Source organism: Stylophora pistillata, chromosome 10 (genome assembly GCF_964205215.1).
Source record: "Stylophora pistillata chromosome 10, jaStyPist1.2, whole genome shotgun sequence".
NCBI lineage: Eukaryota > Metazoa > Cnidaria > Anthozoa > Scleractinia > Pocilloporidae > Stylophora > Stylophora pistillata.
Window position 1 is genome coordinate 15,759,001 of NC_142528.1, and position 17,865 is coordinate 15,776,865.

Below are 17,865 nucleotides of genomic sequence, written 5' to 3' on the forward strand. Positions count from 1 at the left end.
TTTGTGTTTGTCCGCATACTTGTACTCGTCTTCAAAAATCGATTTTCAAAAGGAGAAACAGTTAGTGTGGTTATAAACTCTTGAGTACTTTTGAAATCCAACCGGTTTAGGTCTTGAAGTTAATACAACCAAGCGGTAACTATCATTCAGTAAAGGACACGGCTGGCGCTTCAGTATTACATACTCATTTCTTCACAGAGAACTTAACTGCTTTCTCCATACAATATCACTCTCAATAAAACATTAAGGGAACGAGAATGAAGGAAATTTTTTTTTTTTGTTTTTCAGGCGCCCCCGGCCACGGACCCTTTAGTGCAATGGTCAGTGCTGCAACGGCCGGACGACATATATACTTAACGGAACCGGAGTGCAATGGTTCCGCCGAGTAACGCCTGAAGGAGGGTACACCAGTACGCCAAAATCGCCCAGGAATCGAACCTGGCCCCCCGGAAGCGCTCCCCGCCTAACGGGGCACCTGAACAGTCGGGGTGTGCAAGGACTGCTGTTGGGTAACGAGTCCCATAATGCAGAGAACTACATGCTATGAGACCCTAACCCGCGTTAGGTATGATCACCCACTAAAGAAGTTCTTGATTGTTAAACAAATTCTCCTCGTCAGCACCTTGGGAATTGTATAGAGAACAGTATGGAGCATGCGCATACTGACTGATGTTGGGATGTAAAGAGTTTAGTCACAAACGGGATCCAGACGAGGTGGACATGACTGTGATCCAGCGAGGTGAACTGAGGTAAACTGTCTAGGTTTTGTATTTCTGTTAGTTAATTACCAATTATCGGACGAGGTTGACAAAATTTGGATGGCGATTTGTCAGTGGCGGACACATGAATACCATGCAATTCTGCGATAACTGAGTTAACGATTGATTTATCATGCGATTACAGTGCTTTTTTTTTCAGTTTTTATTACGTTCGGAAATCACTCTTTGATAGCTATTTAGGGAGTGATCTTTTTTCTTTTTTTTTTTTCGCAATGGCGGGGGAGCGTGGACTTAATTACACATGTGTATATATCAAACAAACAAACAACAGGGACAGTGTTACGCATGACTTGACCAACATTTGTGAGCATGTAATTGAAGGTCGGATGGTTCGCTCCTAGTTAACGGGAGTATAAACCATCTCCCGGTCTCGTCTCCCCCTCACCACCCCCCCCCCCCAAAAAAAAAGAAAAAATGCAGACGTATGCCATTTCTCGGTCAACTCCGTAATGCCGCCTCGCAAGCGAAAAGGACTGAAACATCTTAAACTAGAAGAGACTTTCAAATGTCGAAAGGTACTCAGCTGTTTTACAATGGAACGTTTGTATTTATGAATTGATTAATTACCAAGAGGTTTCAAACGACGGTTATACGCTCTGCTTAGCTCTTCACAATTATATTAGCTCTTAAATTACGCCTTACGCAAACATCAACAACTTTTGTTCAAATCTGTCACCGACTTCCTGTGATAATTATCTGCTTTCACACAGACTCACACACACGCGCGCTAAAGAAAAAAATTTCCCACAGCGCTAAGGCACGCTTAACGCACATATTTTTTAACAAAACTACACCAAAACATAAACAAGTCTACGCTTTTATCATTTTTTTAAACGGATCCTTATTGTCTGCTGAACAAAAGATAGTCGGCACCCCCATATTTCTGTTGTATAAACCACTTATCGCGCCCGAAACAATGGTTAATAACAGTTTTAGGAGATGTTTTTGTTTCACACTTTGGAGTTGATGGAGCATTTTTATCACCGAAATGTTGACAAATCAACCTAGCTATTAGTAGTATCTCGATTGAGGCTTTTAGTCTCGCCATTTCCTGTAGCTGAGACCCAGATAATACAAACAGATTATTAGCCTTATGACGCGTAAGACAACAGGGGGGTCTTTCTTTTCTGAACAACGCTGTTCCGAACCGGCTCACGTCTTCAGTTGGGCTCAACTTTAAATTTGCTGCCTGTGTAGCTCGGTACTACGTAAGTCCTCTGATAATTCTTTCACGTTAAAACTAATTTTCTGCGATTTTCTGTTTTCATTAAAAAGTTGAGAAGCTTCCATTATCGTACGTAGACTAGTCAGGATTATCCAGTGGGTTATTGGAGTTCATTCGGACTGTGAAAATTGCGACGTCATGCCCATCCGTTTTCATCGGACAGAAGATGTGGAATGAATGTTCTGGCTGGATTGGCTGACCAGTGAGAGAAGGATGCGATTAATTAAGTATATTTTTATCTTCGGGTTTATTGCCAAATTTGAGGTTTATCTATTTTGTCCAATCCTACTAGAGCATTCTAACAATGAAAATCACCGGTAACAATAGTAAGCCGAGGGGTGGGTGGAACGGAAAAGAAAATAAAGCTTATTAATTCAGGCTGCATAGTTATCAATCTGACAGCTGAAGCGACCTTTTAAAGCTTACGTGCAAGATCAGCAAGGATGAGTCACGCTTTGAAAATACGAAAATCCGTTTGATGTTGTCATCTAACGTCAGTTGAGAGGGGGAACTAGACGTTAAAAGTTAAAGCGTGCGACGTTCAACAGAAACGAACAGTCCTAGTACCGTGACAGACAATGCCGAACAATCTCAAAGCTTTAAACAAGTTTTCCAGGTCATTGGACGAGAGTATTCTACAGAGAAGCACACCTTCGTGCCATTTTAATCCGTTGACAACAAAAGAAGCCATTGGTGTCGAAGTTGTTGACGGACTCCGGGAAGGTTCGCCAGCCGACTTCTGTGAAAGAATGTTAGAGACTTTGAGATCTCAGAGTGGCGTAATGGAACTTGATAGAAGATTGAACTTAGGCCAGCAAAATGCTCCAGACGACAATGGGGTTTTATCCACAAAGTTTCCTGAGGCGGCTGCCCGCGCAAACAAGGAGGAGGAAAAAGAAACGAAACACGCCATTCCCTGGACAGATGTCGACATTGGAAGTTTACTACGACTTCAATCAAATGTCTCTTTGACAAAGCCGGAAAACTTAGGCTTGAAAAATCGTGTAAATGTACAAAATGGAATTTTTGAAATGCAAAATATCACTTTTGTTTCTGATAAAGCCAACTTGAGCGTCACCGAAATAGAATGCAATGGGACAGAACGTGCAGGGGAACATGGGGTGCAAAGCAAAACAACACCCCGTAAGAGTAAACAGCCACAACTGAAACTTTTGTGTAGCTCCGGACGAGGCGGCGAGGGACAAGACGGATTTGACACATTTAATGAACCTGTTGGGGTAACTGCCACGCCAGATGGTAAAATCATTGTGGCAGACTACAACAACGATAGACTACAAATATTATCCAGCGAAGGGAAATTCATGCGTGCGCACGATCACTACTCGAGAGAGAGCGGAAAAAAATTTCCGTTTATGTGCCCCGCTGGGATTGCTTGCGATGCATCAGGGAACATAGCCGTCGCGGAAAAAGGCAGAAATCGGGTCGTTGTTCTTTCTTCAACCTGCACGATCCTTCACGCTTTCGGTCGACATGGCGTGGAACAAGGTCAGTTCAGGGGACCCCACGGAGTCTTCATAGACGCTCGAAACCGCATTATTGTCACTGACACAATGAACTGCCGAATACAAGTTTTTGACCAGGAAGGAAATTTTCTCTTCTTGTTCGGCGACAAGGGACCGGGGAAACTCAACTACCCATGCTATGCGGTCTTTCACGAAGGACGGTTTTACGTAACTGATACAGACAATGATTGTGTGAAAGTGTTTGACACTCGTGGTACTTTTTTGAGGACGTTTGCTGACGGACTTAGCGCGCCTTCCGGGATTACGATCTACAAGAGCAAATACCTTCTTGTCTGTGACTATGGCAATGACTGTGTGAAGATCTTATCTCTGGAAGGACGGGTGTTAGGCGCGTTTGGAAGCAAAGGAGACGGCACAGATGAATTTTTTGGACCTGAGGCTCTGGCAGTTACTCCACAAGGAAAGGTCGTCGTAAGCGACAAACTTAATTCTAGAATTCAGGTGCTTGATTTAGTTATTTGAGGAATAATTTTTGAAAACATTTGAATTTATGGATTTTCATGCTGGCGTTTAACTGAGCTAGCTCAATATTAGCATGCAAAACAAACCGTGGTGAAAGCCACTGGAAAGATGAAAGCCAAAGAGCAAACTAAAAATTCTCAACAGGAATCACGCTGAATTTACAATACAATAACGATAGCAACGGTTTGGTCACGTTTTGTGATTGTTACGCTAAGTGCCATATCTTAATCCCAACAATAAATCTTTTATAAATCTTCGCCTGTTAAATTTCAAAGCAATTTCCTTTGACTGCTTTTAGTTAGGATTCGGTTAAAATCCCGAATTTATTCAAATCGTGAACATTATTGTCAATGTCGTTGAATATACGATGACCAAATTGAGCGCGTTTCAGTCCAGGGTTGTTGTGTTTTTGCTTTATCGTGACTGGTCTCGTAAACTTGCGTCCTTTCCGCTTTTGAGAATGCAGAACTAAAACCAACCAAGACTCGTTCAGTCGCATTCTCTTGCGCTTCAAGGTTTGCTTGTGTTTATTTTTTTTTTTTTCTTTGTTCTCCGGCTTTACATTGTTTTAATATTTTTTGCATTCGTTTAATTAACCTTTGCGGCTCTAAGCTGGATTTGGTTTGAGACCACTCAACAGAAATGCGTTGTGATCTGAAGCACATTTACACCTCACGCAATTCAGGTTTGACTGCTACGACGGTGAGCAACTTAAATTTGGGCACAGATTCCCTTATTTGAAAAGACCAAACGCGATCTTTACTAATGACCGAGTTCCCCTTTTCCATAATGCCTGTTTGTTTCAAATCAGGGTCCAGTTGTTCGAAGGCCAAATAGCACTAACCCAGAGTTAAATTTCAATCCAGGTTTCCTTATTTCTCTATTCAAGAACCCTTTTGGAATAATTTTCCCTATTCTTTTTAGAGCATCAAATCATAAAATTATAGACGAAGATAGTTAAACTAAATTTTCGTTTAAAGCTTTTAGATCTGAAATCAAATTTCACGCTAACCCTGGGCTATCTTAACCCAGCTTTAATTGAACAACCCGATCTAGGAGAATATTAACCCTAAGAAGTTTATATTCTCTTGTTTCAGACCACTTCCTGCGGGCATCGTCGCTAAGGGTTTCTTTCAAACTTGAGAAGAACTTTTTAGAGTGCAGCGTTTGGCCAGCATTTTGATTTGAGAAAGAAATACCACTTTCAACTAATTACCCCTAACTAAGTTTAATCGCAAACTTTCTCAAATTGCGTGGCTGTAATTGTAAAAAGCTGTGGCTTGTTTTAAGGTTACCTTAGCCGTAATTTAGATTTTCAAATCAGTTTAAAGATATTGTAGGAATGATGTAGCATGATAGACAGTTTGCAGATATTCTAAAAGGATGCTAGAATGTTAAATGGAATGTGCAGAATTTGCTTGATTTACGATATTGCTTTAGTTTTAAGCCAGATATTTATACGTATTTCAAATTTAATAGTGGAAAGATTAAAGATTTAACACGGTCTTACATCAGTTTTTATGGTATTGGATTTTATTTCTACCGGAATCACTCTGGTTACCAGTTTTCCTTGGTCCTGATTTACAATTTTGTGACTTACAATGAACGGACATGCGCTACATGGACATCAGATGATCCTGTGTTCTTTAACAAAAACTTGATGCTATTACGAAACCCTACAGGGGATATTTCCCCGCTCATTTTGAAAAGTGCGCTTGTACGAACTCGATTAGCTGTAGTCAACGTGGAGAGCAAGAGAGCGATTTCAAACGAAGTCAGAGTTAAAGAAGCACGAATTTCGAACGGCACAACCATTTATCTTCGTAGAGCTGTTAGTAGGAGCAAATCAGTTAGACAACTGCGTTTTGAGACATATAACTAAGGTTATATCGCTTAATTTTTTCTGTAACTTTGCATGGTTTGATCTTAGTCACGATGTCGCGTAAATCAGAATGAAGTGTCTGTATTTAAAGCCATTTTGAACTTTTTCTGCCAGTTTTTAAGCTTAGTGAGAGAACTTGCACTCTTTTCAACCTTGTTCCCCTGGAGTTCACACATTCTTTGCACACATTTCATTGTCAGATAGTGGTCCGTGGCTTGCAGCGATAGTCTTCGATTGGCTTTAATTGAGACGTGTGCTTCTCTGAAGGCCATTTTTGCAGCCCTGGCAGCCGAAGTGTATTTCAGCTTAGAGACCTCGTTCATACGAACTTGGCGATTGTCATGCATCGACTTGGGAGCTCTCTTTGAGAGCGCTTTAACGGTTTCCAGTTTTTGTGGTTGTGTAGGTTTGTTCGAGTTACTGTGGTAACCCTTAGGCACTTCTCCTAAGGATTCGAGTCTTTCTACTTGACTAACCACTGTGGACCCACGACTACCTGTTAGGGTCCCTGCAAAGGAACTACGCCTTCCTTCTTGGGTCCCCGCTAAAGAACCACGCCTTCCGGCTGAACTTGGATCAAATTTAATGATATCAGACACCAAAGAAGATTTTCTTTCTTCAATCTTTTTTCCATGCTCATTAGACGACACAGCTGTTAAGACATCTGTGACTAGTGTACTCTTTCTTCTTGATTGGTGTTTGTTGTAAGATACTTCGGCAAGCGGTTGTTCTTCCTCAATTTTCTGAAGGGACTGAGATTTTGACATCTTCTTTTGTGCGAAAGATCGCAGCAAGTCATTGCGCAGATTCAGAGTGCAGGCTATGTCGTGAATTTCGAAACCGGAAATAGTATGCCGCCGAGCTTGACTGCTCTGTTTCGTTTCGTATGTGGGCGCTGCGAAAGTGAAACATGTAACCACGTTGGTTTTCTCCCCGATTTTGGCGGGTATTTTCTTTACTTCAACAGGGTAAGTTTCCTCTTCTGAGAAACAAAAATAAAAGTAAGAAAATAAGAAGATGAAACACTCAAACCACTTCAACTGACGTCTCACCACGTCAATTTAAGGCTGCGCTTCGTATGCCTCTTTTCTGTTCTTCCCGCATTTTGACGTCATCTGAAATTTATTACCGAACGACATGGAATCTATTTTTTTAATTAGCTGATTGGCTATCCTGTCGACCAATCCTGTAGAGCGCTTTTTAAAAGATATCACATTACTTGTCATTGTTGTCGTTTCCACTGCAACTCACGCCCGACTGTTTTCCATGAAGTCAACATTATTGTCGCGCATTTTCTATTTATTTATTTATTTCCCTAATACTTGTTCTCCATCTATGCGATGATTCTTGGCAAGAAATACCCACCCATCCCACACCAGGGGAGGACATCCATCACACAGTAATCTCGTGCGTGGGAAATTAACGTCTCCTGCCCCTAACCCTGCAGGAGACGGGACCTCCATTTATTCGTCCCTATCCGAGAAGACTAGAATATCTAACCATTTCTTGATATATATATATATATATATATATATATATATATATATATATTTAACGATTTAATACGCCAATCGGGGCGACCGGCGAAAACTGCCAGGTGTGTCCGGTGCAGCGAGTGGGATTTTCACCGATCATCACTATCGGCGTTTAAAATTGCCGATATCTAACTTGTCAGATACCGTTGATTTTCGCCGGCGATCAAATATCGCCGCGATCGCCGAATAAAATCGCCAGGTGTGTCAACTGCTTTCCTTTATTGAGTCACAGTTAGTCCCCGCTGTAAACTCTGACTGAAATAAAGGCTGATAGTTTCGAAAGAAACTGTTTGGGACTGCGTCGGTGGGAGTAACGAAATAATTTGGATATATCAACAAAATTGAAATGGTAAATTGGCCACCGTAACGATTACAAAAGCTGACGTTTCGAGCGTTAGCCCTTCGTCGCTCGAAACGTCAGCTTTTGTAATCGTTACGGTGGCCAATTTACCATTTCAACTTTGTTGATATATCCAAATTATTCTGACTGAAATAGGTTACTTTTGTTACAAGTTCGGATCTTTCATGCTTACCGAATTCGTTCGTCTCTTGGAGTACGCATTCCGAGGGCTTGCGTACGCGTACGGGGATCGCCTGGGGAGCTTCCACAAGATAGCTCAGCTCTGGGTTATCTTCGATGGCCTGCCTACACCAGGGGCTCTTAAAGACCTCCTCCGCTGTGGCCCGTTCATTTTGGTTCACTTCTAACATCCAACGGACAAGATTGCGATACTCTGTTGAGAGAGATAAAATTTAAAAAGTTATCAAAGGCTTGAAGAGTATTTACAAATGATACCATTTTTTTTTCAATACACAAGTTTGAGTTATAGATAGTGTGAGCCTTGCTCTCAACGCAAGCTGCATCTACTTCATTCCAAGTTCATCACAATTTGTATGCTCTGCACTTTTTTATGCATATGTAAGACTGCTTTGTAGCATTGTTACGTGCAATCTATATAGAAAATCTCTTTCGTTTTTACCTATCAAAATTTAATTTTTCTCTTCCTTTCCCGCCTTTGTATTTTTTTTTTTTATATTCACGCGGGCCGCGCGTGATTTTAGAAATGAACCAATCACGTCAAAGAACTTTAGCCTTGACGCTGGAAACTGACGTGGACATTTCGCATTTATCTTGGTTTTTTTCTATATACTTAGTTTTGAGTTTTTGTTCACGCTTATTTTTTATCTCTCAGTTTGGAATTTTAAGGAGTTTTTGGAGTTTTTTATTTAAGCCAAATGTTCTTGTTATTTTAACAAGTTAATACGTATTTTCTACAGAGTTTGAACTCTAGCCTCTTTTTTCACTTTTGGATTTTTTTACACTCTGTATTGATGCCATGATGTAATTTTAGCGGAGAGAGCATGGATAATTACATAATGGTATCTTTCGTTGGGACTTATCCAGTGACAAAATGGATAAAAGAGGAGAATAAATGTTTGTACATCACCAAGTGGAAGATTTCTCGTATTTGAGGGTAGGGCTTACTTCACTAAATTATTTCCCATTTTGTTTAAGCGGCATAAAACCAACAAGTAGAGCACCTCTTAATTTAGCGTCGAAGAAATCCGAGATTGCTTTGTTTTTGCTTTATTCTGCCCTGTGATTGATCGAGAAAACTCGCCCCACCCTCTCGACCAATCAGATGCTGAATTAGAATCAATCACGACCTGATTAGTTGCGCCTTCCCGCGCTTTAGGCAGCTTGGTCTGTTTAACTTTGAGTTAATTCTCATTGACCCTCAAAGGTATTTTTCTTTCTTCTGATTGGCTGTTGTGATTACTTTGGATTTGGTATACGACTCTCAAACATATTCTCTTGTTTAGATCAAGGGAAATTTTAAAGGCCAAGCGAATCAGGCCTCAAAGTGGATACAAATGCACCGCCTGAAGCGCGGGAAAACACTAGCGCTGATGAACTCGTTATTGGTTTTACCTCTGCATCTGATTAGTTGAGAAACTAGCACGAAATTCCTAGGCCAGTCACAGAGTACTTCTGCTTCCTGTGTGAAGATTATTCTAAATTAAGTCAAAATCACTGCTATACCTTTACTGACTCTTTTCGAAAACTTGATTTTGCTGTTATAGTCATCCTTGACTAAACATTTTATGTCATCCTCACTAAAGGGAAGCCTTGCGCAGCCCATGGCATACAGTACCACACCCATGCTCCACACGTCTGCTTTTTTACCGTCGTACGGCCTGCCCCGAAGGATTTCGGGACAACAATAGGCGAACGAACCACAGTAAGTTTCTAGAAGACGATTTTTGAACGTGCTCACGGCAAAACCAAAATCTGAAATGAAAAAGTGGGTCACTCAGTGTAGGCACTAAGGGTTTGTCTCTGTTTTAACTCGTTCTTCGTCAAATGTCTGCATGGCGTTATTCATTGATACGAAACTTAAAAACAAATTGCTGATTGAAAAGATCAGTCGAGGTTAGAAGAATTTGATTTCCTTTTATAACACAAGCAAGCCTCTAGAAAACCAATTTTGTAATTTTTACGGCGTTGACACACTTTTTCGATAATATGCAAATATCGTTAACATTGATATCAAGCGGTTATTTCTATTACGTGATCGTGGAGAAAGGCGGAGCCTAAGTCAATTATCATGGATTGGGATCGACAGCGCACAATCTAATCGTGTGGAGTTATAAAACTAGTGGTCGTTCAAACCCGAATGACAAGACGGGATTTCTGTGTGTTTTGTTTATAACCACGCTCCGTCATGTCAGGATTACTGTCTGTTAAGATGATAAGCTGATTTTGTGCACACATTTTTTGATTGGTCCTTACTTACGATCTATTAAAGAACAGATGCATTGATGACGTCGCCATAAACAACATGTCGCTTTTCTTATTATATATAAAAAAATCGAACCATGTTGCCGCGAGTCTGTTCAGTAATAGACCACACAAGAAGACAAAATGTGGCAACATCAGTGACGCACTCGGCTACGCCTTATGCGCCACTTTTTTCTGTTGTCATCCCATTTTGACGTCATCGGTGATGTATCAATAAACAGACGCACGGTAACATGGAATCTATTTGTTTAATGGAAAGCAAGTAGCGTAATCAATTACATTTTTCAGCTTATATGTCTTCTTAAACAAGAAATTTCCTAGATAGCTACCTGTGACTTTCAATTTTCCGTCTCCAGCTATCAAAATGTTTTCACATTTTAGGTCCCTGTGTACTACGTTTTCCTTGTGGCAGTACATCATGGCAGCGGCAAGCTGACAAAACAGCACGCGCACCTCCTTTTCAGTTAGCATGGGTCTGTTGTTTATGTATTCCAGTAAGTCGCCTCCAGAAGCCAATTGCAGAACAAGATAAACCTTGGTGGAAGTTTCCACAACTTCGAACAACCTGATCTGCATAAAGATAAAGTTGTTCTGTCAACGGAGAATTCCAACCATCACAGCTCAGCTCTCACTGGCACATATTTGAATAATGGCGGGAGTTCATAAAAGCCCTGATGAATACAAGCCTGAGAGAACCAAGGTATAGGAAAAATATTGCAAAATCAGCCGAAATGTGAGAAAGCCGAAGACATGTTTGTCTCACTCTTTTGAACACCTTCGGAATATATTCGGCACGTTTTCGGAAATATTTCTACGTTTCGGTTACGATCGGCGTTCTGTTAGAAAATACTGACAATTCGAGGATAAAATTCTCGCGACTAACTTAAGGGAAAATTAACAGGAGTTAATGTGAGATCTTTTCTCTCTGTTATCAAATCTCAATTGGAACAAAATACTACTTACTACGTTTGGATGATTGAGTCTGTGCATCAGATGGACTTCTCTGGGTAGAAACTTTTGGAGGAAGTCTTTGGGTGCTCTCCTTTTGTTTATCACTTTCACTGCTACTTTAGTGTTGTGCTTTTTAGAGTCTGCGAGCTTGACTTTGGCGTACGCGCCTTCCCCCAGGGTTTTTAATAGAGTGTAGCCATGTTTCTCAATGGCTGACAACTGCTGCTCTTTCTTAGGAAGCCAGGAATCATTTTTCTTCACCAAGCTGATGTTGGATTTCAACATTGTTGCCGTTTAGTCACTATTATTGAAAATATAGGTGGTCCCTCCTGGCCATGCTTCCATCATGTCCCGTCATGTTACCATATTCCGGAAATTCTTAGCCCTAGTTCTATACGCTTGCGCGCAACTTTGAACATCGAGTGAATTACAGTTAACAATATGACGTCATTAATACAAATGGCGCTAATTAATTACCACCTGACACGTAAGTGAACTAAAGTTAACTATCGTGATAGGCACGATCCCACGCAAGGCGTCTTATTTTCTTGCTCGGCTTTTCGGCTTTTGTTGGTTTTATAAGACGCTTCCCCGTGAAACGTAAACCACAGACAAAGTGGGAATGTGTTACATCAAAGTAAAATAAGTTCCTCTGATACTTCAGTAACCAAGTGTGAAAAAAGCTCACGGCATGGTTAACAGATCATTCGTATAGATGTTAGTCCTCTATAGCCAATAGGAATGGCCACAATGCAAAACACTTTCAAGGGAGGATGAGTTCATCTTGATAATTCTACTGACAGATCGACACTTTGTGCCAGAATTTCCTTTACATGTATGTTAGTTTTGCAAAAGATACGCAGGTGCCGCTTAAAATGTGTGAGTAGATATTTTTTATGCTGACAAATCTCACAGGGCGACCTCATTGGATAGACGAGGGGAGAGTCTGAGACCACGCTTTCATGTCTCTTCGGCGCGAACGTGAAGCGCAACTGGCGTGACCAAACTCGCGCGATGTACGACTCTTTAGTCAGACGAGCCCTTTGACTTCTGGGTAAATTTAATGGCGACTTTTTGAGTGAAATGTTACGAAACTTTCATCGATCAGTTTCTTCTCTTATAACGGTTAATAGCTCGTTATTGACAAGACATAAGGAATTTAGACTGCTGTACTTTTGGAATTCTCTAGTTAGATTGAATAGCAGCGACAACAAGGTAATGAAAATTACATTTAGTGTGCATTTTCAGTTTTCATGTCACTTGGCTGTTACTAGACCTCTCAAGATCTGATTTTTTTATATACTTCTCCCTTCTAACTGCTAAACATCTCATCATTCTTGATGTGTAATAGCGTTGAAGAGTAATAAAGTAGATGTAGATAAATTAGTTACGAGAATTTGGTGTTGGATCAAGATATCAACTTCTTTCTGATAACTTTGAGTATTCTCGTAACCTGTTTGTTGGGTAATGTGTGATAATGTGTAATCGATATTTTAAGAAGTTACATCTTTAAATCGCCTCTAGGAGTTAGAGGGTTGAATTAAACTTAATGAAAGAATGTAGATGTATGCACTTGTTGTACTTTGAAACATTTTCTACTATGAAATATAAGGTTTCTTGTGGTTTTGGTGAAAAAGTATTTTATTGGTATCATATTGAAAATTCCTTTAGAATTTGGGGAAATATTTCTGTGTCACCCTGTACAATTCTAAAACAAAGCATTAGTCCAAAAGGTGAACTGTTCTTTTCGCCTTTGTTTTCTGTAGTTAAATATTAACTTTATGCATTTTGAAGTAAAGTGTTGTACAGAAATCTCAGTGACTCACTTTTTCAATAGGATGACAGGGAAGGAGGTACATACTTAGACTACAAAGGAAAGATTCCATTGGGTAAGACTGATTTTACTATTGTGAAATTTGTTATTTTGAGGGTTACCAGAAGATACCAGTAATATTACTGTGCTAATGCTAGGACTGAGAGACTCCAAAAAAGAACAAGAATATACACCAAACAGTTTTTCAGCAAAGGAGATCAGTCAAGAAGTGGCTCAAGACAAGCTTGATTGAACCTCTCAGAGATAGCAATTCAATATAATGCATTTCCTTGTTAAGAGAGACCAAAATTCTCTTGAAACTCAGCCAAAAACCCTTTAAAGTTCTAATTACCTGTGTCAAATTTAGCCCTAATATCCAAATTATTTTAGCTGAAGTGTTGTCTCTTCTTGGTAGACAAGTTAAGTGTAAAGTTTGCAAGAAGTTCTGGACCAGGTGGACAGAATGTGAACAAAGGTGTGGTGAGGATATTTCAAATAGTATTAGTAAAACTTTGTTGGATTTCTATTGCTTTAGTCTTTGGATTCGAGAATATTTCAGAGTGACTTTCTATTACTGGAACCTAAATATACAGGGTAAAAAATAATTAAAATTACGCATTTACTAGAACTTATAACTCAAGAGGGTTATTTTTCAAGACCAACCAGATTTCTCATGTAGCAAGGCTGTGCTCTGGCAGTGCCTGGTGGCCCCTGGCACCTTACTTTTGCTCTTGGGTGACTTGGAAATTTTAGTTTTTTCATACAAAGCATATGCTGGGCACCCTGGATTTCACAGCTTTAGAGCACTGGGCTCCATTCAATTTTCCTTGGAGCACAGCCTTGTGTAGACACCACATCTGTCCAATACTTTGGCATCCACCTACACCTGCACCTTAAATTATTTCTGAGCATCAATTCTATTTGTGCATTCCTGGATACTTATCATTCAGCCAGTGACCATTTTGTCCATTATCATCCAGAGTTGAAGGTCAAAGGTTAGGGCTCAACACTAATGGTAACCAATTAGCCTTAGAAATTCAATTTTGGCTAGTGGTTTTTGATTTCCTCAAGCCAGTTTGGCTAGTAAACAAACTGAAATTGTTGTAACATCTAAGATGTCACTAGCCACTTGGCTAGTAAGTTGAAAAGTTAGTGTCAAGCCCTGAAAGGTACCATCATTTATCGGTTTGTTTGTTTGTTTTTATGTAAAATTAAAAAAATCATAAAACTTCTTTGTTTTAAAGTAAATACCAAGGTGGACTTACGCTTTCATGTTTTAAGCGCTGAGTGGATTCCAGAGGATGTTAGACACAAGATCTTGGAAAAGGTAGGTTTGGAAAGTCTTGTTTGCACTTGCAAGCAATTTGCTGGCACTTGTGTAGAATTTGATTGAGGGTAGTTAAAGAGTGGAAACTGAAACTAAATTGCTAATTCCTTAGAATCAACTAAGTTTTTGCTTGCTGCTTTTCAAACTAAGAGAAACATTTTTTTGCGACCCTAAAGGTAATTTGCATTTTCTTTTTTCGGACACCATATTCAGAGTTCTATTTTGTGTAGAGCCGTTTGGGTATAAACCATCACTATTGACTGAAGGAAGTAACTCTCCTTTCTTGAAAACTTACAGGAGAGGAATCGAATCAACAAAAATGGTGAATTATTTCTCAGCTCAATGAAATACCGCAGCCAGCAAAAGAACTTAGAAGATGCCATTGAGAAAGTGGAAGGGATCATTAAGGAAGCATCTTATATTCCAAAAGAAACCACATTGGAGAAAAAGGCCCAAATAAATAAACTGTAAGATACACATTGTTTTATTCTTATCTTATAATTGTGATAATTGGAACTTTATTTTTTGCTACAAAACAGTTGATATACCACTGGGTAAGAAGGAGTTATCTCTTGTGCTATACAAAATCAACACAATTCCAAAGTTTTTGTAATGATCTTTCATGATAGGGATATTGTTCACTTTTACACTGTAGATATTGCTGTTTTGTAAACTTTGCCCTATTTACTAGGGATAGAATTCCAACGAACTAGACTCAATCAAACTGTTTTATTCCACTCTTGTATTCGCTTACTTACAACGGGTGTTTAAATAGCTACTCTGCAAAATTTGTAAGAAATCACTCTTATACAATATTCTCTACATTGTGATTGGTTGTTGCTAAGTACTGATTAAAAAGGTCATTCAAAGTTGCACTGATCACGTAAACCAATTAATGTCCTAAAATCACATGCTTCTAGCTGTTGATATAATGTTCAAACTCATCATCAGACATGTGTCATGCACAAATGACTAAGTCTCCAACACCTGAACAAATCATGAATCTTGGTTGGTGGTCGGGTTTTTTTCATCAAAGATATTCCACTCACAGTTCATTCCTTGGCTAGGCCTAAATCTGTTACCTTGAAAAACTACTGTGGCACTTTGCACATGTGGATAAATATTTTGTTACTTAGAATACAGGGTTAAACAGCAGTGTATTCCATCCATTCTTGTGTTTGTGTCATATCTATCATTATTTTTCAGGGCAAGAATTGCCAATGAAAAGCGGCTCCTTGCAAAGAGGTACAGATCAGAGAGAAAAAGAAATAGATGGCAGGAGTAATTACAGAATTTGGCAAGACAAAACAAAGGAAAGAAAGGGAATGCCAAAATATGCCTCTATGATAAGGATAAACCATCTCAGAGACCACTATAAACACTAGCAGATTTTCTGTGATGTTCTCCAACTTGTTCTGGGTTATAATAAATACAAGAAAAACAGAAACAAAGATCATCTTTTACAGCAAATGTAAATCATGAGAACCTAAAGTGGAACTGTTGTTAATATGCCAAACACATAGTGCAAAAGGCCGCTTACTTCACGGAACAAAGGTTGTCATGAGTGATTCAAAGTGTTCTCCTAGAAGAGAAAGGTTTTTTTTTTTTTTCAGTTTTACCACACTTCGACAAGTTGAAAAGGAGCGGAAGTTATCATTAGAGTCAAGTGCAAGGTTGTGGTCAGTTGACTGTTCTGAGTCTGGTTCGTGTGAAGTGAGTGGTCAGTTTAGACGTGCTGTCATTGGCTATAAAGAATAAGGTGGTGTAAGTCAGTCGTGATTTGTCAGTTTCAATCACCTCGGTAAAAGTAGGTGGTTGTGTTCGGTTCGTTTGAGGTGTAAATGTGATGATAAGTGGTTGGTATGGTGTCAGTAGCCACTACCTACAACAGTCCTTTTTAGGGCAACTCTCACCCGGACGGTCATCCAAATTCATTTCCTCTTCACCTTGACCTACAGCCGGTTTAGTAAATGATTTTAGGGTTGTATCCATTAGGACCATCAAAACATTTTATATCTTGACGAAGTTGTTTCTATTTTGTTTTATAAGTGTAAGATACAGTCACCTAACACCCGAGTCCTTTAGAGAGGATGATCCCAGGGCTCTAAACCCAGTAACATGAACATATTCAGATCCTCCATGATGTCTTTTACCGTTTTTGGTAAAATCTGATACTCTCGTTCATTGTTGCAAATAGGAGCGGATGACACAAAGTAACTGCCTAACTCTTCTTGTTTTGATTCAATCAGAATAAAATTTAGCATGCCTCGTAAGCGTTCAAACAGTTGTTCATTGCTCCAGAATTTGTCATCGGAAAACTTTTCCAATTCGAAGAGGAACGCAGTTTTTAACATGTAAGAAGTGAGCACTGAGCGGTCTCCGTCGCGGTAATGGTCTCGGAGGAACTTTGCACATCTGTAGCAGGTGAGACGATTGCTCTCAGGGCCAAACATTTTCAAGATGTGCATCTCAGCAACTGAAAACGAAGCCCGCCAGAAAATAAACGTAGGGACTAAGTGAAACCCAAGTTTCACAACTTCCTTGAGATATTTGGGGTATGATTCCTTCCAATCCTCCGTCGAGCTTGTTTTGTTACATGGATTGGTTGTCGCTGATAAATCTGTCCATTTAGGCCAATGGAAAAACTTGATAGCAGGTGTAATGTCGACATAAACTTGCAACCTGTATTTCTGCCCTCTCCAGGTTAGAACCAAAGTAACTGCAGGGCCTTTCCGGCAGCCTTTAACAATTCTTTCCCAGCACTGAGGAAGTGGATCAGTAATTCTCAGAGCCTTGTTCAATGTTTCGAAAAACGCATCGTGAAATGATGTCGATGACAGGTGCGACAAATCGGAAAGCAGGTCACGAAAAAGCGTGGATGCTAAGAAAGGACATGGTCGCACTAACGCGCGACCTGGGTACGCACTGTCCCAAATGGAAGTGCAGGCTCCACGAAAAGACAGAACTTCGATTTCTGCCATGAAGTCAAACTCATTCGGTCCCCCAACTTTCGTTCCCTCGTAGAAGCTTCCACTCGGGATAGTTTTACAGATAAAACGGCTGTCTAGTTTTCCGACGCATTTAAGCAAGTCTTCGACGAACCTTTCTACAGCGACCTGTATTTGCTTGGTTTCTCCCTCTCGTTCGAGCGGGCGTCCAAGTTTAGCCAAGCGAGCTGCAGATGCGCTATCCTTAGTCCGTAAGCATGGTAACCGTGAATCATCATCCAAAGTACTCTCTAACCTCAAGTTGTGGACATGCGACATCAGAGATGGCATTCCACCATCATAATCGTCTGGGTTAATCGAACCAAACCGAGGATGCATTGCCGAAGATGACGTGAACAACCCTTGCCAAAGTTCCTACTTCCTACGTATATGTATTTAAAACAAAAACCAACTCCGACTTTCCCGTTTCGATTTCAGTTTCATTATGGTAAACAACTTCGTTCCCACGGTCGTCCGTTTACAAATCAACATATTCATTAAACCGCAATGTTTTCCTTCGCTACAGATGATTAGCTAATTAATTAGTAGAAGGAAAG

General features: G+C 40.0%; 4 protein-coding genes and 1 pseudogene across 6 annotated transcripts in view; 3 read left to right on the forward strand and 2 right to left on the reverse strand.

Annotated features, from left to right (window-relative positions):
- Nucleotides 1–17,865, forward strand: part of LOC148721943 (uncharacterized) — a 547,091-nt pseudogene that overhangs the window by 404,526 nt on the left and 124,700 nt on the right. The gene's annotated exons all lie outside the window — the stretch shown is intronic.
- Nucleotides 2,020–5,519, forward strand: LOC111333314 (uncharacterized). 2 transcript variants are annotated; one of them, XM_088735837.1, is made up of 2 exons: nucleotides 2,020–3,989; nucleotides 5,108–5,519. In XM_088735837.1, the coding sequence occupies exons 1-2, from the start codon at nucleotides 2,583–2,585 to the stop codon at nucleotides 5,132–5,134; spliced, it is 1,434 nt and encodes a 477-aa protein (XP_088591963.1). In that variant the 5' UTR covers nucleotides 2,020–2,582; the 3' UTR covers nucleotides 5,135–5,519. The 2 variants fall into 2 exon arrangements, with proteins under 2 accessions (XP_088591963.1, XP_022794591.2); XM_022938856.2 differs by having other exon boundaries at nucleotides 2,170–5,519.
- LOC111333313 (uncharacterized) lies at nucleotides 5,517–11,591 on the reverse strand. Its single transcript, XM_022938855.2, has 5 exons — nucleotides 11,194–11,591; nucleotides 10,560–10,800; nucleotides 9,472–9,720; nucleotides 7,961–8,161; nucleotides 5,517–6,874 (listed from the first exon to the last, which is right to left on the reverse strand). The coding sequence occupies exons 1-5, from the start codon at nucleotides 11,464–11,466 to the stop codon at nucleotides 5,958–5,960; spliced, it is 1,881 nt and encodes a 626-aa protein (XP_022794590.2). The 5' UTR covers nucleotides 11,467–11,591; the 3' UTR covers nucleotides 5,517–5,957.
- On the forward strand, nucleotides 12,221–16,594 carry LOC111333288 (large ribosomal subunit protein mL62). Its single transcript, XM_022938825.2, has 6 exons — nucleotides 12,221–12,396; nucleotides 13,019–13,070; nucleotides 13,410–13,469; nucleotides 14,239–14,321; nucleotides 14,619–14,788; nucleotides 15,528–16,594. Exons 1-6 carry the CDS (start codon nucleotides 12,265–12,267, stop codon nucleotides 15,604–15,606), a joined length of 576 nt encoding a protein of 191 aa, XP_022794560.2. The 5' UTR covers nucleotides 12,221–12,264; the 3' UTR covers nucleotides 15,607–16,594.
- Nucleotides 15,036–17,650, reverse strand: LOC111343700 (cyclic GMP-AMP synthase-like receptor). Its single transcript, XM_088735842.1, has one exon. The coding sequence runs from the start codon at nucleotides 17,645–17,647 to the stop codon at nucleotides 16,403–16,405; it is 1,245 nt and encodes a 414-aa protein (XP_088591968.1). The 5' UTR covers nucleotides 17,648–17,650; the 3' UTR covers nucleotides 15,036–16,402.